General features: G+C 42.0%; 1 protein-coding gene across 1 annotated transcript in view; it reads left to right on the top strand.

The window, feature by feature from the left end:
* LOC145404026 (mechanosensitive cation channel TMEM63B-like) overlaps positions 1 to 25,197 on the top strand; it is a 188,992-nt gene that overhangs the window by 39,547 nt on the left and 124,248 nt on the right. Inside the window, exon 5 of the mRNA XM_080275629.1 lies at positions 12,858 to 12,984. Within this exon, the coding sequence (XP_080131755.1) occupies positions 12,858 to 12,984 (127 nt within the window). The remainder of the gene's footprint in view (positions 1 to 12,857; positions 12,985 to 25,197) is intronic.

Here is a 25,197-nt window from a genome sequence, read left to right as displayed (position 1 = left end):
TAGAAATCAACGATTCTTGAGGGTACATGAACCAGATATTATGTGTTTTGTAAAGACCAAGGTAAGAGAGGATATTGATATCCGTATGGGAGATGGTAAATACAAACTGTGGAGAAGAGACAGAAAAGAAAAAACTGGAGGAGGAGTGATGATAGCAATGATGAACAACATCATTGTGGATAATGTGGAACTGGGAGAGGTGATAAATATGAAATTAGAAACTGGAGAGAATTACTAGAAAGACATTGCAGTAGTATATGTTCCCCCTAAGACAAGGCCATGGAATGATGATGAATACCAGGAGATGTTGTCTGACATGGTTAGATATCTACAGAAAGTGATTGAGAAAAGCAGCAACATAGTTCTGATGGGTGATTTTAATTGTAAAGAGGTGAACTGGGAGGAATGGGACTCAGGAGGCAATGAAAATTCGTGGAGCACTGTAATGTTAAATATGACATTGAATAATGTAATGACCTAATGGGTCAAAGAAGAAACAAGATTCAGAGGTTATGACATGCCAGCAAGACTAGATTTACTGCTAACCAAACCCTGCCAAGGTAAACTCTTTTGCCTTTGTCTGTCATCTTGTACCTTTCCTTCTTGCTGGAAGTTTGCTCTCATTCAGCCAGTCTCAAAGAAGGGTGACCATTCCCAACCCTCTAACTATTGGCCAATTGCTTTAACATCCTGTGTCTCAAAAGTTTTCGAGTCAGTTCTCAATTGAAAAATTTTAAAGCATCTTTCCTATCACAACCTTCTTTCTGATCATCAGTATGGGTTCTGTCAGGGACGCTTCACTGGCGATCTTCTCACCTACCTTTCAGACTCCTGGTCATCTTCCTTTCGGGACTTTGGCGAAAGCCTTGCCATTGCACTTGACATCTCAAAGGCTTTCGATCGAGTCTGGCATAAATCTTTATTTTCCAAACTGCCTTCTTACGGTTTCTATCCTTCTATTTGTGCCTTCATCTCTAGCTTCCTTTCTGGTCGTTCTATAGCCGCTGTTGTAGGTGGCCATCGTTCTTCTCCTAGATCTATCAACTGTGGTGTTTCTCAGGGCTTTATCCTATCACCAACTCTCTTCTTTTTATTCCCTTAATGACCCTCTGAGCTGTACATCTAACCCTATCCACTCGTACGCTGATGACTCTACCCTTCACCTTTCCATTCGGTTCCCGCAACGTCCATCTCAGCAGTTACTTCAACAAACAAGGGATGAGGCTATGGCACACCTAATGTCTGACTTGGCTTGTATCTCTGACTGGGGTAAAAATAACCTTGTTGTTTTTATGCATCAAAGACTCAGTTCTTACACCTATCAACCCGACAAAATCTTCCACAGGTGTACCCACTAATGTTTAATAATATTCAGCTTAATCCTGCATCATCCTTGAACATGCTTGGGGTTTCATTCACACGGGACTTTTCTTGGAAAGATCATGTTACATCTCTTGTAAAATCTGCATCCGAGCGATCAGGTGTGCTAAGTCGACTCCGTTCCTTCTTTACCTCTGCACAGTCGTTGACTTTATACATGGGTTTTATCCACCCCTGTTTAGAGTACAACTCTCATGTATGGGGAGGCTCCCCACATACAGCTCTTCTCAATAGGGTGGAGTCAAAGGTTTTCTGTCTTATTAACTCACCTCCTTTTACTAGCTCCCTTCTACCTGTGTCACTTCACCTCACTGTTGCATCTTTATCTCTTTTCTATTGCTACTTCAATGGTCACTGCTCCTCTGAACTGTTTGCTTACATTCCTCCACCTCTACGACGGGCGCATAGCACCCGTCTAGCAGCAAACTCTCATCCCTTTTCTTTCCAACACTCTAATGCAAGAGTTAACCATTACTCCCAGTCTTTCATTTATGCAACAGGTCAACTCTGGAACTGTCTCCCTCTGTCTGTATTTCCTGCTTCCTATGATCTCCAGTCTTTCAAACGCAGTGTGTCCAGGCATCTCAAAATGAATGGATTTTGAATTTGGCTCTCTCTTGTATTTTGTTTTTCTCTTGGAAGGAACAATAATTGCAGGCTCGTGGCCTTTGGTTCCTTCTTCCTCGCATTAAAAAAAAAAAAAAAAAAAAAAATCTTTGGGAAAGCAAATTGTAGAAGATTGAGAAAATGTTTTGAAAATGAGGATTAGAGAAAATTAAAAGAAATAAGAGAGATACAGAGGAAGTGGGATATCTTTCTAGACCTCAGTAATTCGGGAGTGGAAAAATATGTTCCAAGAGTAAATGGGAAAGAAAACAGGAAAAGGATTGGTTTAATAGGTGTGTGATAACAAAAAAAGAAAGGGACATGGCATGGAACAACTGGAGAAAGAGAGATAATAATAGAACAAAGGAAGAATACTGAAGAACTAGAAATGAATACAGTAGAACCTTCTTATCGGCGGAATTTGCATCCGCGGATTTAAGTTTCCGTGGATCAAACTTATTTTAATACAGCACTATACACTGTAATTTAATTTAAAACTGGAGCGCAACTCACACTTCCTCTATAGCAGGGGTTCCCAACCTTTATTTACCCATTACCCCATTTTCCACACCTCCCTTCACTCATTACCCCTCATTGCTTATGTTTCCACAATTGCATTTTAGCTGCTTAACATTTTGATGCCTAGATTTTAGTTTGAATGTAGGACTTAAAGGTGAGGCTAAAACCAAGAGAGTTATTGCAAGGAGTAATTTATTTTTATTATTAACACTGATACCAAATAAACATGACTTTAAACATTCATCTCTGAATTTTAGTATAGGTCTGAAAGTCTATCATAACTGGTATGATTTTTAGTTTTTTTTTTTTTTTTGTTACCTCCCCCATTACCCTTCACAAAAGACCAAATTACCCCACTTGGGGTAATTTACCCCAGGTTGGGAACCCCTGCTCTATAGCTACAGTTAGCATACCCGCACCCACGGGCATTCTCATCAGTCCTCCAGTCTTATTGTAAACACCAATCAGTTTGTTACTTACGTCGTCATCACCCTTCTCGTGTTTACAACTCTACTGTACTTCATTGTGTAAGTGAAAAATGGTTCCCAAGAAACAGGTAAAAGATAAAAGCAATCCTTCTAAGTCAAAGAAAGAGTGTAAGGTATTATCTGGCATCATGTCAGAAGGGTCAGACTAAACTCACAGCTTACCTACAGTGCCGCCACACATCTCGTCGCCTCACCACATTGGCACTGTAGGAACTGCAATACAATCATCATCGTCATCATATAGCAATCATTGTCATCAATACAGCAATCATCATCGTCATACACCAATTGTCATCATTGTACAAAGGTTATGAAGAAAACACACAGTCTTTTGGTGAGTGTTAATATGTATTTGTAATATTTTAACCTTATATCGCCAACCATAACAATTTCATAATGCTTGAAATAAATGGTGGCTAGGCAGAAATTACCAACTAGATGAAGTGGCTGGCAAGTGTGACGATTACATCACGTTCTACTGAGCACAGGGGAGGGGTTGGCAACACCACTCGGCGGTATCTGGCATATTTCCCTACCCTGGGGGTAGGGGGGTTTCAAGAATACTCTCCCAGTATCCCTGCTTGTCGTACGAGGCGACTAAAAGGGTTGGTGGTGGGTTAGTGCCCCACCCCGTAAAAAGAACTAACTAAAAAAGTGAATAAAGCACCTCGGACCCGGACGGACCATACGTTGACGACTAAGGAACGGACAGAGGACATTCTTAGGGTGGGAACATGGAATGTGAGAGGAGTGAATGATGAAGTGAAAGAGAGAGAGATTGTTCAGGTGCTTGAGGATGCAGACGTGGATATATGTGGATTGACTGAGACTAAATGGAAGAGTGAAAGGGTGAGAGAATGGGAATATGGTTTAGGTATATGTGCGGGAGTCAATGAGAATGAGAGGGCAAGAGAGGGAGTATGTCTGATGATAAGCAAGAAGTGGAAGGAGAATATAAGAGAGTATGGAACAGTGGGTGCAAGGATTGTATGGGTGAGGATGAAAGTAGGTATACAAGTGTGGGCGATTGTATGTGTGTATGCCCCGACAGAGGATCGAGTGGCAAGAGTGAAAGATGAGTTTTGGGCGAGAGTAGAAGCATGTATGGACAAGTTTGAGAGGAGCGAGAGAGTGCTGTTGATTGGAGACATGAATGGCAAAGTTGGGAATGTAAGAGTGGATGGAGTGGTTGGTCAGTGGGGTGTGGCAGCTAAAGTAGATGGGAATGGTAGTGCTTTGGTGGACATCTGTGCTTGCAAGGGGTTGGGAATAGCCAACACCTACTTTCGTCATAAGATAATCCACCTGTATACATGGAGAGTAATGAGGAGGATGGATGGTGAACTTGTTGAACAAAAGGCAATGATAGACTACGTGTGTGTGGATGAACGAATGAGAAGACAAGTTTTGGATGCAAGAGTGTGGAGAGGGTGGGGGAATGGAGTCTCGGACCATCACTTAGTGATGGCCAAGGTAGAGCTGCAAAGAAAGTGGTTGAGGAGACGAAGGGAAAGACAGGAGGAAGCAGCTCCTGTGAGAAGAGTGGAGAAATTGCAAGATAGTGAGAAAATGACAGAGTATAAGAGCATAGTGGAAGAAAGATTGGGAAGGTATGAGCTAGAGCACATGGGAGGGGTGGAAGACGTATGTAAGATATTCACGGAAGAGATAGGCGCAGCGTGTGAGGCGGTTTGTGGAATGAGGAGGAGATGCAATGGTGTGCAAGAGACAGCATGGTGGAATGATGAGGTGAAATGAGCTGTGGAACAAAAGAAGAAGGCATATAGTGAATGGTTAGTGAGTAGAGGTAGGGGAGAAGATGAGAGAGAGAAGAGAGAGGTATATGTGAGCAGGAGAAGGGAGGTTAAGAGACTGGTGAAGGAGAGTAAGAAGAAAGTGGATGAAGAGTTTGGGAGGGATCTGAGTGTGAAATGGAGGGAGAGTAAGAAATTGTTTTGGAAGGAGGTAAAGAAAATAAGGCAGTGTGAAAGGGGAAATAGTAGGGGAGTGAAAGATAGGAATAATAGATTGTTGGTGGAGAAGAGAAAGAAATTGAGAAGATGGAAAGAGCACTTCGAGGATTTGTTGAATGTAGAGAGTGAGAGCAGTGCAAGTATAAGTGGTTGTGGAATGGCTGGGAGAAGAAGAGATGAGAGGAGGGAGGAAGAGATCAGTAGGTCGGTAGTAGTGGAAGCGATGAAGAATATTAAGTTGGGAAAGGCCCCAGGAATTGATGGAGTGTGTGGTGAAATGCTTAGGTATGGGGTGAGATTGTTGTGAAGTGGATATGGAAGTTGTGTAGATTGGCTTGGGAAGGGGGAAGGGTTCCAGAGGACTAGAAATCAGGTATAATTGTTCCTTTATACAAAGGAAAAGGGGAGAGAGAAGTATGTGGTAACCACAGGGGTATTTGCCTTCTTAGTGTGACTGGTAAAATATGTGGTAGAATACTCATTGATGGGGTTAGGCATATGACAGAGGAGCTAGTTGGAGAAGAACAAAGGGGATTTAGGAAGGGAAAAGGGTGTGTAGATCAGATATTTGTTCTAAGATGTTTAGTGGAGAAGTATCTAGAGAAGGGAAGGAAAGTGTATGCTGCCTTCATGGACTTGGAGAAAGCTTATGACAGAATAGATAGGCAAGGTATGTGGAAGGTATTAAGAATATATGGAGTGGAGGGGAAATTGTTGAGTGCTGTGAAGAGTATGTACGAGGGAGCTAGGGCTACGGTGCGAGTGGATGGTGAGCTGAGTGAGTTCTTTGATCTCAATGTGGAACTGAAACAGGGTTGTGTGATTTCTCCATGGCTGTTTAATATATACATGGATGGGGTTGCAAAGGAGGTGCAAGGTAGGGCAGTGAATGTGGGGGTGGCTTTAATGAATGAGGGTGAGATTTGGAAGATTCCAGTGTTGCTGTTTGTTGATGATACAGTATTGTTGAGTGAAGATGAATGGAAGTTGCAAGGTTTGGTGAATGAATTTGGGACAGTGTGTAGGAGGAGGAATCTGAAAGTTAATGTAAACAAAAGTAAAGTTATGGTGTTTGAGAGGAATGAAGTCACAGAGTGTGCAGTGAGGTTGGATGGTGAGGATATGGAGAATATGAGTGCGTTCAAGTACTTGGTCAGTGTGATGAGTAAGGATGGAACTTTGGGGGATGAAGTGCGTGAAAGGCTACATCAGGGAAGGAAGGTTGTTGGTACACTGAAAGCAGTGGTGAGAAATAGGGAGGTAAGTATGGAGGTTAAGAAGTCACTGCATGATGGTATTGTGATCCCTACCCTGACGTATGGAAGCGAGGCATGGACCTTGCAAGAGGGGAACAAGTTAAGAGTGAGAGCAGTGAAAACGAGTTACTTGAGAGGAGCATGTGGAGTGATGTGGAGGGACAGGTTGACGAATGAAGAAGTGAAGGAACGTTGTGGGGTGGATGTGGATGTGGTTGAGAAGATTAGGAGAAATACACTGAGGTGGTTTGGACATGTGAAGAGAATGGAGAATGAAAGACTGACTAAGAAGGTGTATGTAGGTGAGGTGGAGGGAGGGAGAGGGAGGGGTAGACCGAGGATGAGGTGGAGGGATGGAGTAGAGAGGTATATGAGGGAGGGGGGGGTGAGTTGGGGGGAGGGTAGTCAAATGGTGGGTGACAGAGTGACTTGGAGGCATTTTGTTTGCGGCCACCCTTTGCGGGATTAGGGCATCGGACTATAGATAGATAGATAGATAGTTTACAGAGAGTTAGATGGTGTGGGGTGGTGCAACTTTACTCTGTTTTTTCACCTGTTTATGTACTTTCACAGGTGAGTGTTATGCTTAGTAAAATTAGAACTTGTAGATAAGTCACTGCTGATTGTATAGGTGTGAAAAGCACGCATAATACACATGAAATACACACATTTCACGGTGATTATTCGTATGTAATAATTTTGTACACTTCGTCTTTCTAGTGGATGGTACAAATAATGCTTTGGACACACCTGAATGGCGAGGTAACATTGAACCTGCCACAACAGTCAATCGTCCTGTTGAGTATTTTGGGAGTTTTTTTTCTTCTGATAGATAGATAGATAGAGAGAGAGAGAGAGAGAGAGAAAACCAGCAAATCTATGCAAGGCAGGCAAGCAGCATCAGTTAGGCAGCACCACATCCAATAGAGCCAGTTAGAGCCAGGCAGGAGTGAGAGAGAGAGAGAGAGAAATTTGAAAGATGAGAAGATAAATACGAGTAATGACAGCAGAAGAGGGGAAAAAACAATAAAACCTCCTGAGAGAGAGAGAGAGAACAAGCAAATCTAAGTAAGGCAAGCAAGCAGCATCAGTTGGGCAGCGCCACATCCAATAGAGCCAGTTAGAGCCAGGCAGGAGTTGAGTGAGAGAGAGACAGAGACAGACAGAGGGAGAGAGAACAATCAAATCTAAGCAAGGCAAGCAAGCAGCATCACTTGGGCAGCACCACATCTAATAGAGCCAGTTTGAGCCAGGCAGGAGAGAGAGAGAGAGAGAATTTGAAAGACGAGAAGGTAAATACGAGTAAATGACTGCAGAAGAGAGGAAAAAACAATAAAACCTCCTGAGAAAGAGAGAGCGAGAGAGAGAGAGAAAGAGCAAGCAAATCTAAGCAAGGCACGCATCAGCATCAGTTAGGCAGCACCACATCCAATAGAGCCAAGAGCCAGGCAGGAGGGGGAGAGAGAGAGACAGAGAGACAGACAGACAGATAGAAGGAGAGAGTACATGCAAATCTAAGCAAGGTAAGCAAGCAGCATCAGATGGGTAGCACCATATCCTATAGAGTCAGTTAGAGCCAGGCAGGAGAGAGAGAGAGAGAGAGAGAACTTCAGTATACATTTCCTCTATGCTGAATATTTGCTCACCCACACAAACAATACTTTTGCAGTAAAGAAAACAATTTTATTTTATATTTTATGAAGCAAATTCTTGAATGTCATGTTTGATACATACTCAGATAACCAGTTGGTAACTTGATTTTGTATTGTATTTTTTTGTGGAAAAAAACATTGTGTTACTTGTTTTGGTATTTTTCTGCAATTTATTATGCCTAGCACGGTACAGGACAAGTAGTTTATATCGTAAAAGACGACCGTGACGATTTTGTTACGTTTGAATAAAATTTTGTATAATATATATTTCTCAAAACTGAATGAAATTACTGTACGTCTTAATTTCAGCACTGAGAAAAAGAAAAAAGCAAGAATAATTATCTTTCTAGTCATATCATAATTCAGGCATTATAGGGTTAAAGTATGTTTTTATTTTTTCAGGAATGTGCTTAGCTTATGTGGAAATAAGATGCCATTTTGTGGTGATGATTTGAGTATCCGCAGAATTTGCCTTCCGCGGGGGTCTCTGGAACCTAACCCTTGCGGATAACTAGGGTCTACTGTATACAAGAATACGTAGAAAGGAGGAAAGGAACTTTGAAAAACTTATAATTGACAAATGTAAGGAGGAACCCAAGTTGTTTTATAGATTTGTTAATGGCAAATTGAAACAAAAGGAAGGAATCATCAAACTGAAAGTAGAAGGAAAGGTCTGTAAAGATTTGGCAATTCAAGCTGAAATAATGAACAAATGTTTCCAATCTTTTTTCACTAAAGAAAGGAATTTTTGGAGCCAGAGTGAGTGACTAGAAATGTTGTAATAAAAGATATGAAAGTGGAAGTGCAGGAAGTGTATGAATTACCGGAAATGTGACTAGAAATGTAGTGATAAATGATATAAAAGAGGAAGTGGAGGATGTGTATAAACTACTGGAAACTCAAGATGTAAGGAAAGCCCCAGGACTGGATGGAATCTCTAATTGGGTACTGAAGGAATGCAGAGAACAATTGGCGGATTAGATTCATGGTTTAATTGTGTTTTCTCTGGAAGAAGGGAAAGTGCCTTGGGAATGGAAGAGGGCCAATGTGGTACCAATTTATAAAGGAGGAAACAAGGAAGAACCCCTGAATTATAGACCAGTGTCCCTGACCAGCATAGTCACAAAATTGTGCGAGAGAATCCTGAAAGACAGATGGATAAAATATCTGGAGGAGATGAACATTTTGGCTGAAACTCAGTTTGGATTCAAGTGGAAGGTCGTGTGTTTCCAACATGTTGAGCTTTTATTCAGGAGCGATTGACGTGCTACAGGAGAGAGAGTTGGGTGGATTGTGTGTATTTAGATTTGGAGAAAGCCTTTGACAAGGTACCCTACAAGCAACTGATGTGAAAATTGGAGCCCATAGGAGGACTGAAGGGAAACCTCCTGGAGTGGATGAGAGACTTCTTGAGAGACAGACAAATGAGGACAGTAGTAAAGGACAAATTGTCAGGATGGAGGGAAGTAATAAGTGGAGTCCCACAGGACTTGGTGTTAGCGCCAGTAATGTTCGTGATTTACGTAAACGATATGGTAGATGGAATGAACAGTTATGCGAGTCTGTTTGCTGATGATGCAAAGAACTTAAGGAGAGTAGAAGTTGAGGAAGACTGTAAAGTGCTGCAGGAGGACCTGGATAGAATTCATGAGTGGAGCTGGATGTTGGAAATGAAATTCAACACAAAAAAATGTAAAATATTGGAAATGGGCAAAAGTACCAAAAGGCCATCACTGAATTGTATGATGGGTAATGAACCAGTCACAAAAGTGAGAGAAGAGTAAGTCTTGGGAGTGCTGGTCCAGGATAGTTTGTCACCTGGAAAACACATTAACGAACTTGAGAGACATACAGTCTCATGGCTAACATAATGAGTAGCATTTCAGTACATGGATGAAGAGATGATGAAAAGAATAGATAGTGGTCATGATCCGCCCCAGGTTGGAATATACAGCAGTAGTGTGGTCCCCACACAAAAAGAAAGATATAAACAAGATTGAAAGAATACAAAGAACAGTAACCAAGATGGTCCCTACCCTGGCAGATCTGTCATACAGAGAGAGGCTGGAAAAGCTAGAACTGCCTTCCTTAGAAGAAAGGAGATAGAAGGGTGACATGGTTGCAGTGTTCAGGGTCATAATGGGAGTAGATGAAATTGACAAAAGTTCTGTTTGTATGGGATGGAAGAGTAACAAGAGGACACGAAATGAAACTGTTAAAGCCAAGTTGCTTGAAGGATATCAAGAAATTAGTTTTTCCATATAGATGCATAGACCTGTGGAATAGCCTGGACAAAGAGACATCCAGTCTAGAAACTATAATGAGTTCAAAACAAAATTTGTCTTATTGAGAAACAGAGATTCTCCCTACGTGTCAAGTGGGGTTGGTGGAGGATTAGTGCCCCTCCCTGTAAAAACAATTAACTCTAAGCCCTTGGCCACCCCGTTTGGGATACATGGCGTCTGGCAATGAATGAAAAAAACGAATGAGAAACAGAGATGGGACCGTACGAGTGTAGCTCATTTCCTGTATATAACAGCTAGGTAAATACACACACGGAGATGTATGTTTGGCTTGCATTGTCGCTCGATTCTAGCACTGCCGTGCCACTGGAAGTCAGGGTATTACAACAACTAGAAATACTCTACTAGTACAAGTACTACTACTACTACTACTACAACTACAACCACTACTAGTACCACAACTGCTACAGTTACTACTACTACTACTACTACAAGAATACTACCACTACTGCTACAAGAATACTACCACTACAGCCACAACAACAATATTACCACTACTACTACTACATAAAACTTAAAAAGAAAGAAAAAATACTTCGAACAAAATAGTTATTCACATACTGTCTATAAGTGAAAATAATTTACACTGTAACAGAATTTTTTTTCCTGTGATTTGTACTTTTTCATCATAGTAAATATACACACATGAAAACTTAAAAAAAAAATAAGACACTGATTTCACCATGAAACAAACTTTCTGGCAACATTACTGTATTTACATAAATAGACACAGTGGTGGTGCAAGGCTTGCCTCATGCACTTCCTCCTTCCTCCCTCCTCCACCTCCTCCCTTTCTTCACTCCACTATATTTTCTACTATAACAGAATCTTTTTCCTGTGATTTGTAGTTTTTCATCATAAAAAACATACACACACAAAAACTTTCAGTAAAAAGTAAGGCACTGATTTCATCATGAAACAAACTTTCTGTTTCCATTATTCATGTAAATAGACACAGCAGTGGTGTGAGACTTGACGCACCGCGTGTCCTCCTTCCTCCTTCCTCCACTTCCTCCCTTTCTTCATTCCCTACCTTCTCTTCCGTCTCCTCATCCGTGCCAATATCTCCCTCTCCAGGATCATCAATACCCACTGAGCCATTCCCAACATCGGAAATAACTGATGAACGTACAGGGGGAAACGATGGGCGCACAGTGGAGGATTCACGTGATCCACCCTCCTCATGCAGTGCATAAATATAGATACTCATCATGGCGGTCGCTTTCCTCAGAGAGAGAGTCACTTTCTCCACTCACAATTGGTGATAAAGTCACCTCGAATTGTCTCCCTATCGCACTATCAATAAGGCATTTTCTTTTCTGGCCTTTGAACTTCATTGGTGTTGAAGTCTGTGGCTGTGGGCGCTTAGCCAAGGTTCCGGACTCAGGGAAAACTTTTTGCATAGGTCAGTCCATTATGGAAGTATGCAGGTAGCTGGAGTGTGACTTGGATGCGTGCAAGAGGGTTGCCAGTGGCTGCATATGGTGAAAATAACCTTACGGAATATGCAGACAATGCCGCGAAACACTAGATCATATATACACTGTACATGCCACCCAGACGTCCCTGGGTCATCATGTATACATGTCATCCAGATGCGATGGGTTAAAGTGCATACCAAATCTGTTATGTAATTTACTGCAAAATATGTCAAATTGGGAATATTTGGAAACTTAACCTGTTCCAGCTCAGCGATGAGCATCGTCATGATCACCTTCTGAGGGGTTTTTGCTAGCAGTGTCCGCCAGAGATGAGAGGGGGGATATTATATCAGTCTCCACTAAATTTGTGAATCTCTAGACTCACATTAAGCTGAACTCAAGTACCTACTGTAGTCCGTTACAATGAGGCTTGACTGTACTCTTCTTTCTTTTTCAGTTGGCTTTACATTGAGTGACAAGCCTGTTGGCTTCCTTTAAGTCAGGAAACCATTTACGACGCTGGGTGGCAACCGTATAACCAACCCATACATGTGCTAACCGTATAACCAACCCATACATGTGCTCTATGTGTCAACAAGTGGGTTGGCAGAGAGTTAGTGTCCCTCTCCGTAAAACAACTAACTTGGAGACAAACGACCACCCTTTATGGGATTGTGGCATCTGACTTGTTAGATAGGTGGACAGATATTTCTAATCTTGAAATGCTTCAGAGAGCAAAATTTTGCTGTGCATTTTTTGGTGTGAACTGAGGAACTTGTAAATACTTTCTTTGACATTAGGAATTGTTGATAAATTTATGATTAATGTACTGCAGCCTGAATAATTTACTTTAAAACTGTGTATGGTTTTAGCTAGCTAGGAGAAGTTAGCGACCATCAACCCTGAGAGGTTGTTTCATAAGTGTGAAGTATAGTTAAATGTGACATAAGGTTATGCTCTTGGTTTCATCAGTCATCACTCTCAGACAGGAAAGAATCAGCAAATAAATTTTTGAAAGACCAAGCAGAAATTTTCACACTGTTACAGATCTCGCAACACATCTAGGTTTTATTTTATCGTAACTGTCCAGCAATTGTTACAAAGTATTGAGCTGGTTTTAGCTGGTAAATAATCTCCCAGTCCATAGAAAAACTTAGCACCACCATGTCTAAATTTATTTAAGAATACTTAAGAGTAAGGCATAGTATCATTTGATTTTATTACATTTTATTGTTTATAAACAAGTTTTGTCCTTTTAGGAGAGAGGCAAAAGCTGCTCGGGTGAAATGTGAAAAGTACTTGGATGATACAGGCAAGAGGCTGCTGGTGTGGCCCTTCACATGTGGCAAGATCTGTGGCCGTTGCTCGGGGTGTTGCACTCATCCAGTAAGTGTGTCATAAATGTAAGGATTATACTTCAGTGTTCTAAAGAAAGTATCAGTACCTAAAGGTTTGCTGATATTGGACATTACAAATGAGTTTATAAATTATATTGTCAGGAATCAGAATGGTAAAGATGCCTTTCATGCTAAAGGTGCAGAGTGAACAAAACTGTATGGAACATGGTAGGTGGTGATAGAGACCTCTGAGATATACTGAATTTTGGCTTTCTGATTGTGATTGGCAAAGTCTGTTGCTAAACAGAGGGACTTCCATGAACTTTTAATTGTAATTTGAGATAATATAGTAGATAAATAAATGTTAAAAGTGGATGTAAAAAAGCCAAACCTTACTGGTGAACACAGCAAGAAGGAAGGTATGCGATAAATATTTTAGAAAGGTGACTGGACATTCTTGTGAACAGCCTGTTTCACATAGGTAAGGCACTCTAGATAGGCAGCTAGTAATATGGATATACAATATGCCTTGCAGTGTAATGAAGTTGTCAGGTAAAAATCCATCACATAGCAATTTATCTTATAGTGAGGTTGATATAATATGGGTTCACTGGGGCTAGAAATAGGGAGGTGAGTATGGAAGTTAAGAAGTCACTGCATGATGGTATTGTGATCCCTACCCTGACGTATGGAAGCGAGGCGTGGACATTGCAAGAGGGGAACAAGTCAAGAGTGAGAGCAGTGGAAATGAGTTACTTGAGAGGAGCATGTGCAGTGACGTGGAGGGACAGGTTGACGAATGAAGAAGGGAAGGAACGTTGTGGGGTAGATGTGGATGTGGTTGAGAAGATTAGGAGAAATACACTGAGGTGGTTTGGACATGTGGAGAGAATGGAGAATGAAAGACTGACTAAGAGGGTGTATGTAGGTGAGGTGGAGGGTGGGAGAGGGAGGGGTAGACCGAGGATGAGGTGGAGGGAGGGAGTTGAGAGGTATATGAGGGAGGGGGGGGTGAGTTGGGGGGAGGGGAATCAAATGGTGGGTGACAGAGTGACTTGGAGGCGTTTTGTCTGCGGCCACCCTTTGCGGGATTAGGGCGTCGGGCTATAGATAGATAGATAGATAGACTGGGGCTAGGGAGGGGTTTTAGGACCACAAAGCCTAAAATCCAAAAAATGTGAAGTATGTGCATTGATGGTCTGAGTCATCATCAAGGTTCCCCCCACCCCAAGATGGAGGGACAGCTGGAGGGCCTGGATGATCACTCCAGGGGCTGTATTTATCATAGTGGTCTTCCCCTTTCACAAGAGATTGTTTCCAAGCTCTAAAACATTTCACTGCTGTGAGATGTTTGTAAGAGTTATGTATCATAGTCATGAGAATGCCTCCCAAGAGTGATAACTTCATATCCTGTGATTATGGAAGTAACAGTAAAGTTAGCATGAGTGTGACTGCTATAGTTATATATACAATGTGTTGAGGTTGTCTTTGACATGATCATGCATTATAAAAATAAATTGTATTGACAGTACAATAAAGGTCCACCAATCAGGCCACTAGTAATCCGAATATTCCAATACTCAGAACTTGACAAGGCAAAATTCTTCTGAATTTTTCTGGGCTTTTTTTTTGTTTAATTCGTCTGGGCTGTTTTCAAAATTTTCTTGGCTTTATCTAAGGATTTATATGGTTTGGACTTGAATGTACCTGCCTGCAACTACAGTAATCCCCGTACTATCCAGACGCCCACTTTCCGGATACCCCACTTACTGGACATTGTGGGCCTGGCCCTTCGGAACCCAAAAATGGCCAAAAAAAGAAAAAAATTCCCCCCAAATCCTAATTTTTTCTCACCCGTAATTTGAAATTGCCGCGCGGTGCCAAACAGCTGTTTACACCACGGCCCCTTCACCCCTTCCTTCCTCCCCCTTTCCCCCTCCCCTGTCAGGGTTGCCATTTGGTATTTTTCATTACCAAATGTGGGCCAATTTAGTAATGAAAAATTTGTTTAGTAATGAATCACAATAATGCTTTACCAGACGGATTTTTCACATGTATGAGGATACACAGGATGGAGAGGGTGGATTGTTTGCTCTCTCTGATTAATCTGCTAGCCTACTTAGCATGAAGATAATCAACATGCTGTTAATTATAAGGAGAGTGATTACTTGTATATATAGTTAGTGAAGAATAAATGTTAGCTTTACGAATTTGGTAATGAAAAGTTAAATTTGGTAATGAAAATTGAGGAGTTTGGTAATGTGGTTAAGTTGCGATCTGGCAACCCTGTTTCCCCCTCACCAACAGTTACTGCCTAACTTTGATCGCGAGTAGATGCTTATTGCAGTGGATGCCACACGTGCTCGTTTTTTGTGAATAAACAGTGAATAAACTGCAATACCTTGCCACTCGACCACACGGGAATTTACAGTGTTGTGCAGTGTTAAGAAATTAGAATGTAGAGTGCAAAGGATTAACTATGGAGTGCAAACTGGCAGTTGAAATTGGCATGGTGCAATTAACAGTGTGCAGTGTTAAACAATTATAACTCACAGTGCGAAGAATTACTGTAAGTGCAGCACAACACTGGAGTACTGTATGTGCTTCAAGAGCATTTTCACCACTGCCAAAGCCTTAGAGAAGGCAGCCACAGATGTGCTGTAAGTACCCTGGCTGAGGTACAGTCACTTCTAATTCCTCATTCTTTGGTTCCTTTTCATTTATTTCATGCTTTATATCCAGTATTGGTGTGAACAGAGTCTTAAATAGGTTTAAATAGGTGCTGTACATGTACGGTAGGGAGTTGTTTAGGTGGCTTTCAAAGTTAGGCTGGGTTAGGGAACTTAAGGTCCTTAAGTACAAGTCCAGGAGGCTGGGGCCCACTATCTGGACGGGACCACTTTCCAGACATGCCTTTGGCTCTATTATGTCGGATAGGCTGGGTTAGGGAACTTAAGGTCCTTAAGTACAAGTCCAGGAGGCTGGGACCCTCTATCTGGACGGGACCACTTTCTGGACATGCCTTTGGCTCTATTACGTCGGATAGTAGAGGGATTACTGTGTTCATCTACACTGCTCACCAGCTGAGTGGTAACGTTTTCGCCTAGCATCTGCTAAGACGGGGTTTCACGCCTTGCTCAGGATGTGAAAAGTTTCACTGGCAAAGTGTGTGCATGTGTGAAGGTCAAGGCTTTGCCATTAGATCGGTCTATATGAGCTCTCAGCTCTCTTCTGGGAGGGTAAAATCCTGATAATCACATCCATCATGTGATCCTGGCTGACTCAGTGAATTACTTCTATGCATTTACGATGAGTAAAACAATAATACATATAATTTTGAGTGTTTATTTAATGATCATGTACATATTTATAATGTTTTCAAAGAGCCCTCCGAGTAGTCCAAAAAAAACAATAGTCCGAAAATCCCTTGGTCCCCTGCGATTTGGATTACAGGACTTTTACTGAATAATAAAAATGTAATCGCAGTTTCTTAAAAAGTATTACAAATTTTCCAATACTGTATGTTCATTTTTTTGTCCACAGCTGAAAACATAATGAACAAATCCACACTGCCAGTTGTAAACCCTCAGGTGGGGTGAGCTTTGGTCGACTGGCGTGGAGCTCGAGACAACTTGCTATAATGAAATATCAACCAAAGTATCTAAATTCCTTCTTTACACACCATCAGAGCCTTTCCACTCACATCATTTCCATTCATCAGCCTTTCAAAATATTCTTTCCATCTGCTCTTTACTTCACTTCCACTGGTTAGTATTCTTCCATTTTCACACTTCTTTCCACTTTTACTTCGACAGTTTTCCACCTCATTCCAAGACAGTTCCCTGGTTTTATTAATTTGCATTCAGTTTTCTTCCCAGATCCTCATTTATCTACTATTTTTTTCTCTGTATTAATCTCCTTGAATGCATTACTGTTAATGTGCTGTCTTCTTTCATTTGGGCTGCTTTTCTGCATTCTTTCCAGCCACTTCTTCATGTTTTCCTCCACTACTCTTTCAACCTCTTTATCCCACCACACTGTATCATTGTTTTTATCTGCTGCATCCAGTAGGGCGGTCCTTATTTTTCAACTTCAAAATTTTTTACCACAGACCCTGCTAAATGTGTCCATTTAGAACAAAAACGTTGTGTGTAGAGTTATTTTTAAATATATTAATATTTAGAGGTAACTGAAGGCTGTCATAGTTTCCCCCACATATGCCAAAGTTGGCAGTGATCATTTTGTTGTTTAAACAATGCCGCTCACCTCTTGTTGTTTAAGCGACGATTGGTAACATAGGGAGTGCATCGCATTTGGCACGGTTGTGGTGAGTTTTTGGTGGTCATGATTGATAATTGGAGAAATGGAAAATACAGTCCTTAGCCACCATGGGAGCCATACTTACATTGTAGGTAATGATGTTTCTGCAGAGTATTTTCATTGTTAGTATATAGATTAACAGTTAATTTCCTCCTCAGGTGAAAATGGCTAATGCAAACACAAGAAAATGTGTATTTGGTAAAGACATTATGTGATGACATTACAGGGGCTAAATTACCTTTAAACAGGCAAGTGTTACAGTATTTTTTAAGCCTGCATTGCATACAGAAAAAGCCTATCAGTGGCAGCTGGGTAAGTCACAAAGTTCTTCAATTCTGGGCCAAAGCAAACATTCCTACACGCCACAAGCCAGATTGTGAATCAAACAAACAAAATTTTTGACAAATGGAGTACAGTAGTTTGAAAAAGAACTCTTCGAGAAAGACAGAAGCTCAAAAGCAGAAAGAGAAAGAGTTCACTGTTACATTTGAAGATCTCTTTGACATTGCACATGTAAATGCTTTGAACATGATGACAGTTCAGGAGGATAAGGATTTCTTAATAACGCAATGAGAAAAAGGATGTCGCTGGGCAATGTCATCTCTTGACAAAGTTTTTCTGAAAAGACTGAAATGATAAGAAGAAACACTCAAGAAAGCAAAGAAAAGGAAGTTGGCTGCAGAGAAAGAAGCCAAAAAATGCCAGGGCATTGCTCTCTTGGACAGTAATAGTATGTCTTCTTCTGAGGAATCCGACCCGGTTCCTGGCCCGTCAGCACTTCAAACTCCGCCTACTGTCAAGCTGCCTGGGCAAAAAGAAGTTCAAACTCCAGATCTTTCTGCAGCATTAGATTGAACCAAGTCCTCAGATAGAATGACCATGCACATTGTCACTCAAACAGCTCGAAGTCTGAGTCATGATGTCAGAGAGTTGATTTTGAATCAATCAGTCATCAGGAGGAAATGTCAGCATCACTGCAGTAGCAGGGCAGTTGAAATGCATTCAAACTTCAAGCCAGAGTCAGCTTTAATCGTTCATTGGGATGGTAAATTGATGCTTGATTTAACGAAGCATGGAGGCCATGTTGACAGACTCTCAGTTCTTGTCTCAGGCAATGGCACGTTCCAACTTCTTGCTGTTCCAGAACTTCTCTCTGGTACTGGTGATGAACAAGCAAAAGCTGTTGTGAAGGCTTTGCAGCATTGGTACATTGCAAACATGGTGCAAGGCATGTGTTTTGATATAACCAGCTCAATCAATGGTCGCCACAAGGGTGCCTGTGTCAAAATTGATCAATTGCTGGGTTGTGATTTACCATATTTTGCCTTCCACCATCATGTGCTAGAACTTGTAGCTGGAGCTGTTTTTGAAGCTGCAGTGGGGGTCTCAGTTGCTCCCGACATACTGCTGTTCAGAAGATTCCAAGCCAGATGGGAACAGATTGACAAGCAGAAGTTTGAAGACTCCTCCACTGATGATCTGACAGAAGAATCGGTTAGAGCTGTTAGGGACGATCTGACCAACTTCATTGAGAAGGCTCTATTGGAGATGCAGCTTCAAGATGATTATTGAGAGTGGCCTGAGCTGGCCTCCATCTTCCTTGGCTCATCACCTTCTCGGGAAGTGGGATTTTCTGCTCCTGGTGCATGCACCAAGCATGATGAATGGCAAAGGCCATTTATTCCTTGAAAGTGTGGTTATTCCGTTCTCAGTTAAACTTACTCCAAAGAAGAGCAAAGGCCTACGAGATTTGTGCATTTTCTTTACCCAAAATTTATGCGAAAGCTTGGAAAACTGCTCCACTTAATACAAAGGCACCAAAAGAAGATCTGATGTTGCTAAAAGCTTCACAAGACTACAGTACCATCAGCGATGCCATATCAAAGACAATTCTCCACAAAATGATGGGACACCTCTGGTACTTGTCAAAAGAGTTGGTTGCACTGGCCTTCTCTGATGACAATGTTTTCCCAGAAGTGAAGGACCGCATGTTGGAAGCCATGAACACCATTATTGGAGAAGGAGAGCCTGTGAAACGGGTTACAAGCAATCCAGACATACTCCAAGTGAAGAACCTACATGATTTCATGACAACGAACGCAGTGTCATTCTTCAAAAAGCTCAACTTGAACACAGATTTCCTGGAGTTCCCAGGAGAACAGTGGGAAGATGATCCTTGCTTCCAAAAATGCAAAAACCAGTGTACAAGTGTTGTCTGTGATGAGTGACCATGCAGAAAGAGGATTAGCCTTAGTCCAAGGTTTCTCAGGCCGCATCACCAAGGATGAACAGCAACTGCAGTATCTACTGCCCGCAAGCAGACCTTACTAGGCAACGAAGAGGGAGACTGGTCCTCCTGCGACCCCTACCTTGAGCTGCTAATACCTGCTTAGACTAAGTGTGGGGGGGCCGAGGCTTGGGGGCTGGGAAATGATGTTAGGAACATTGAGCATAGGCATGATATTGTAAAATTTCAGTTGATTTGAGCAACCTCTGATTATTAAGATATTTTAATAATATTTTACACACAATGTTTCTACCCCAAATAGAAACTTTTGCCAGGGTCTGTAAAAAAAAAAAAAAAAAAAAAAAAAAAAAAAAATCTATATCTATCTATCTATCTATTTTTTTTCTTTCCCAAAATAAGGACCACCCTACTGTCTAGCTCCTCCATGTATTCATCAAACACTTGTTTGTTAGTTTCTTCATTTTGAGTTTTTTGTTTTCTCTCTGTCTGTCTGTCTGTCTGTCTGTCTCTCTCTCTCTCTCTCTCTCTCTCTCTCTCTCTCTCTCTCTCAATATATGTTTATATATATCATCATCATCATCATCATCTGGACCTCCTTTCCCATCCAAGAGCAGGGTGAGGAGTAGCAATGTCCAGATAGCCCAAATTTGCCCAATCCAATGGGCCATGCTTCCGTTCACTCATCATTCAAGCCCCCGGAATCCTGGCTCTGTTGGATACGCCAAAAACATTCACCATGTTCTGTAGCTTCACATAAACGTATCCGATTGAGTCAGTCTGAACGCTTCCATGTTAAAAAGAGGTACTAAATATCCTTGATCATGCACTCTTCCTCACAAAATTCATCCAGCCAGCTCGATCTCCAGTCAGTTCCCTAGCCTCACCGACATCTAAACCTCTTCCTTACACACTCATCCACCGTATCTCTCCACCTTCTCCTTGGCCTACCTCGCCTCCTTCCTCCTTCAAATTTGCTCAGATATACCTTTTTCACCACTCTGTTGTTATCCATTCTCTCCACGTGACCATACCATCTCAGTACACTCTCTTCAATTCTGGTGTCCGCCGACTTCCTCACTCCGCATCTTTCACGAATCACATTATTTCGTATCCTATCCACCCTCTGTACTCCACATACATTCCTCAGCAATCCCATCTCCACTGCTCTTACTCTTGACTTTTCATTTTCATGCCACACCATAGTCTCACATCTATATGTTAAAGTTGGCACTAACACTCTTTCATGTAAGCCTCGTGCAGCTGCAACACTCAAGCCTTTGTTTCTCCTCAAGGCCTTCATTGCACCAGCTACTTTTCTTCCCTGTGTCACTCTACTTTCAACTTCTTTTGCACATTTTCCTCTCTTTTCTATCACTGTACCCAGGTACTTGAACTCTCTTACCAATTCCAGTCTCTCTTCATTCACTGTTACACTGCACTGGGAGTCTCCCTCTCTCTCAATAACCATCACTTTACTCTTTTCTACATTTACTCTCAAGGACCGACGCTTACAGACATCAGCAAAACTCTGCACTAGCCTACCAAGTTCTTGTCCGGTACTTGCAAGCAGTATTGCATCATCAGCATTCAACAAATTTGAGATATTCCATCCATCACCTTTCATTACCAACGGGATCCCTCTCTCCATTACTCATGTTTTTACTTCTCTCGTCATCCCATCCATATATTTATTGAACCACCATGGGGACATCACAACCATGTTGCACACCCACACCGATTGTGAACTATTCACTTAGATGCCCATGAACCCTTACACATGCTTCGCTAACATCATAAAAACTCTTGACAGCACCTAGCAGCTTACCATCTACACCATACATGCGCAAAACCTTCCACAATCCCTCTCAGTTTACTTTGTCGTATGCTTTTTCCAGATTCATGGACGCCATAAACACCTCCTTCTCACAAACCTTCTCTGTTGTCTGTCTCATTGCAAATATTTGGTCCACACATCCTCTGCCACTCCAAAAGCCACCCTGTTCATCACTCACTAGGACTTCTGATATCTCTTTTACTTTCTCTATAATAATTCATCCATGTACCTTCCCTATCACACTCAGTAAGCTTATGCCACGATAATTCTTGCACTCACTTCACTCACCTTTATTTTTGTACAGGGGTACAATCACAGCTATTTTCCACTCTGCAGGCAGTGTTTCACTCGTCCATACCTTCTTACATATCACCAACAAGCCCTTTCATTCCACTCTCTGCACTACTTAAGCATCTGTGCATACACCTCATCAACCCCAGTTGCCTTCCCATTTTTCAGCCGCTTCACAGCACTCTTCACCTATGCGAGTGTCACGTCTCCTGGAACTGCATTCCTTCTCTGCACACCCTCAAAACCAATCATGTTTACAGCTGCTCTGCTCTCTCTATTCCCATTCATCAGGCTTTCAAAATATTCTTTCCATCTGATCCTTACTTCATCTCCATGAGTTAATAATCTACCACCTGCATCCTTCACACCATCACATTTCTTTCCGCTTTCACTTGTACATTGCCAAACCTCTTTCCAGAATAACTTCGTATTTTCAGAGTAGTTCACATTCTAGTACTTGGATGAGTGACCGCCTGGGAACACCAGATGCTGTTGACATAACATTCTCCCTACATGTCAGGTGGGGTTGGTGGAGGATTAGTGCCCTTCCCTGTAAAACAATTAACTCTAAGCCCCTGGCCACCCCGTTTGGGATACATGGCGTCTGGCAATGAATGAATGAATCATCATTTACCTCCATGTTTTTCCTCTTCACTAGTCTCTTTACATGCTTCTGGTTCTCGGTGTACTCAGTTCTTATTTCAACAGAACCCGTATCCTGTAACCACTTTAATCACTTCTTCCTCTTTTCCTGTACCTCTTTCTCAACCTCCTCATCCCACCGCCTTACCTTTCTTCTTTGTTGTTACTCTTGCCACACCACACACCACTTTAGCATTCCCAACTAAGCAATCCCTATATGCATTCCACAGGCTGTCCAGATCCATTTCATTTCAGTTCACTGATTCTAACTCGTCCTGTACTTTGGTCCTGTAATCATCTGCCATTTCTTTCATCCTCAGCTTCTCAACTTTCAGTCTTTCTCCCAGACTGCTCTCTCTCCTAATCCACCTCACTCCTCTCAGCCTGATCTTGCATACTATGATCGTATCATCTAACAGACCTCCACGTCGTCCACTTACGGCCCTCATATCAGCAACCATTCCCATCATTGACCTCTCTATGAGCACGTAGTCAATCAGGCTTCTTTCAACACGATCCCTATTTCCTCTATGCCACTTATATTTACGTGCATCTTTGTGTTTGAAATGCGAGTTACAAACGCACAACTTCCTCTCCTGACACATATCCTTTAGTCATTTCCCATTATCATTTTCTCCTGGTACTCCATGACAACCCATTATGTCATCCTCAGGACCATTGCCTACTCTTCCATTCATATCCCCCATTTTGATCACCCTGTAGCTCTTGGGCATTTCTCCCACTACTTCATCCAGCATATCCCAAAATCTATCTTTCTCTCTCATGCTTGTCCTCACATGGTGCATACGCTACAATCACTGCCACTTTCACCTTATCAAACTTGAACTTGACATACATACACCTCGAGCTGACACATTTGTAGTCTCTCATTCCACTCTGCCACACCTCATTCATCAACAAAGCAACTCCTTCTTTGCATCTTCCTTGCCCATTCATTCCCGATCTTACACATTTCACACCCTCCTACTCGTCCACTTTGCACCCTTTCATCTTCATTTCACACAGTGCCATCACAGCATATCTCGCACTCTTGGACACATTCACTACTTCCACCCTCTTGCTGTCCTCATTCATACCTCTCACATTTCATATGGCCGTGCAAATCTGCCCATTTGGTTGGTGCCCTGGGCAGGTATTGGGCCCTCTGAGGCTCTCTGAAATGGCTTCCATGATTAAGTGATTTTGGATAGGGGAATTGGGGGACACTTAACTCTGCCAGAGATCCTGGTTATATGGTTACCACCCAGTGTAGTAAATGATTTCCTGGGTACAGGAAACCATTTGGCATGTCACTTAGTGGAAAGGTCATATGCCATCACTCTACATTGAGTGAGTGGATGATGGGCACCCCCATCCACCACCAACATATATATACCTGTATAAATACTGCATATATACATTAAGGTCCTGGGTTACATCAGAGTTCCATTCATGAGATGTGACGTAAGTCGATTTTGTAGGTGATGTAACTGGAGTTTCTGATTGTTCATCGTACATTTATACCTTACATCAATGCATATATTATGTCAAAGCATATGTGGACTTTTCAACCATACGTTGTATACTGTACATATGATACTCGTTTGATAATAGGTGTGTATATAAAACGCACAGTTTTGAACTTACGATTCTTACTGAATAAAAAATGTGTTGTACTCCTGGTCTGCCTTGTCACCCCTCAAGGGCCTCTCATGCTTCACGGTAGTGGTGGTACCGGCGCATGTTGTTGTTGTTATGGCAACAGCGGTGGCAGCTGAGAGACCGTCAGTTCCACATGCTTCCATCGTATTCACACTCATCCGCACTGCCAACACACATTTTATTCCTTATCACTAATGTACCCAAACAGTTTTGTTACTCTTTCATACAATAAACTTTCTGTCTGTCTATCTTTCTATTGTCAGATGCCTTAATCCCATAAGGGGTGGCCACAAACAAATCACCTCCATGTCTCCTGTCCAATGCCATTTCACTGCCCTGCTCCTGGCTCCCCCCCCCCCCATCTCATAGATCTCTCCACTCCATTCCTCCATCTCATCCTTGGCCTCCCCCTCCCTCTCCACCCCTCCACCTCACTCACATACACTCTTCTCATCAGTCTGTCACTCTCCATCCTCTCCACATGGCCAAACCACCTTAGTGTGTTTCTCCAAACACGTCCTATCACATTTACATCCACACCACAATGCTCTTTCACATCCTCATTTGTCAGTCTGTCTCTCCGTGTGACTCCAAATGCTCCTCTCAAATAACTCATTTCCACTGCTCTCACTCTTGACTTCTGTCCCTCCAAAAAAGCCCAAGCTTAATTTCCGAACGTTAGAGTTGGTATCACGATACTGTCATGTAACTTTTTCACTTCCATGCTCACTTCCCTGTTTCTTGACACTGCTTTCAAGGAACCAGCACCCTTCTTTCCTTGTTGTACCCATTCAAGCACTTCACTCTCAAAACTTCCATCCTTCCTCATTGTACTACCCAAGTACTTAAACTCACTCACATTATCCATTTCCTCCTCATCCAACCTCACTGTACATTCACTGACTTTACTTTTCTCGAAGACCATAACTTTACTCTTCCCTACATTCACCTTTAGATTCTGTTTCTTACTTTCCCAAACTCATCCACCAAGCCTTGCAACTCCCCTTTGTCGTCACATAACAACACAGTATCATCTGCAAACAACAGTACAGCGAGTTTCCAAACACTGCCCTCTCTCACTAGGGCCACTCCAACATCCACTGCCCTACCTTGTATTTCTTTTATGACCCCATCCTTATATAGATTGAACAACCATGGAGACATGACAAATCCCCGTTTCAATCCAACCTTCAAATCGAAGATTTCACTCAGTTCTCTATCTGCACGCACTGCAGCCTTAGCACCCTCATACATACTCTTCACAG

Source organism: Coenobita brevimanus, chromosome 62, assembly GCF_032717465.1.
Source record: "Coenobita brevimanus isolate Jiangsu-jjx chromosome 62, ASM3271746v2, whole genome shotgun sequence".
Classification (NCBI taxonomy): Eukaryota; Metazoa; Arthropoda; class Malacostraca; order Decapoda; family Coenobitidae; genus Coenobita; species Coenobita brevimanus.
The sequence above is the reverse complement of the archived record's forward strand: the minus strand, read 5'-3'. Positions and strand labels throughout refer to the sequence as shown.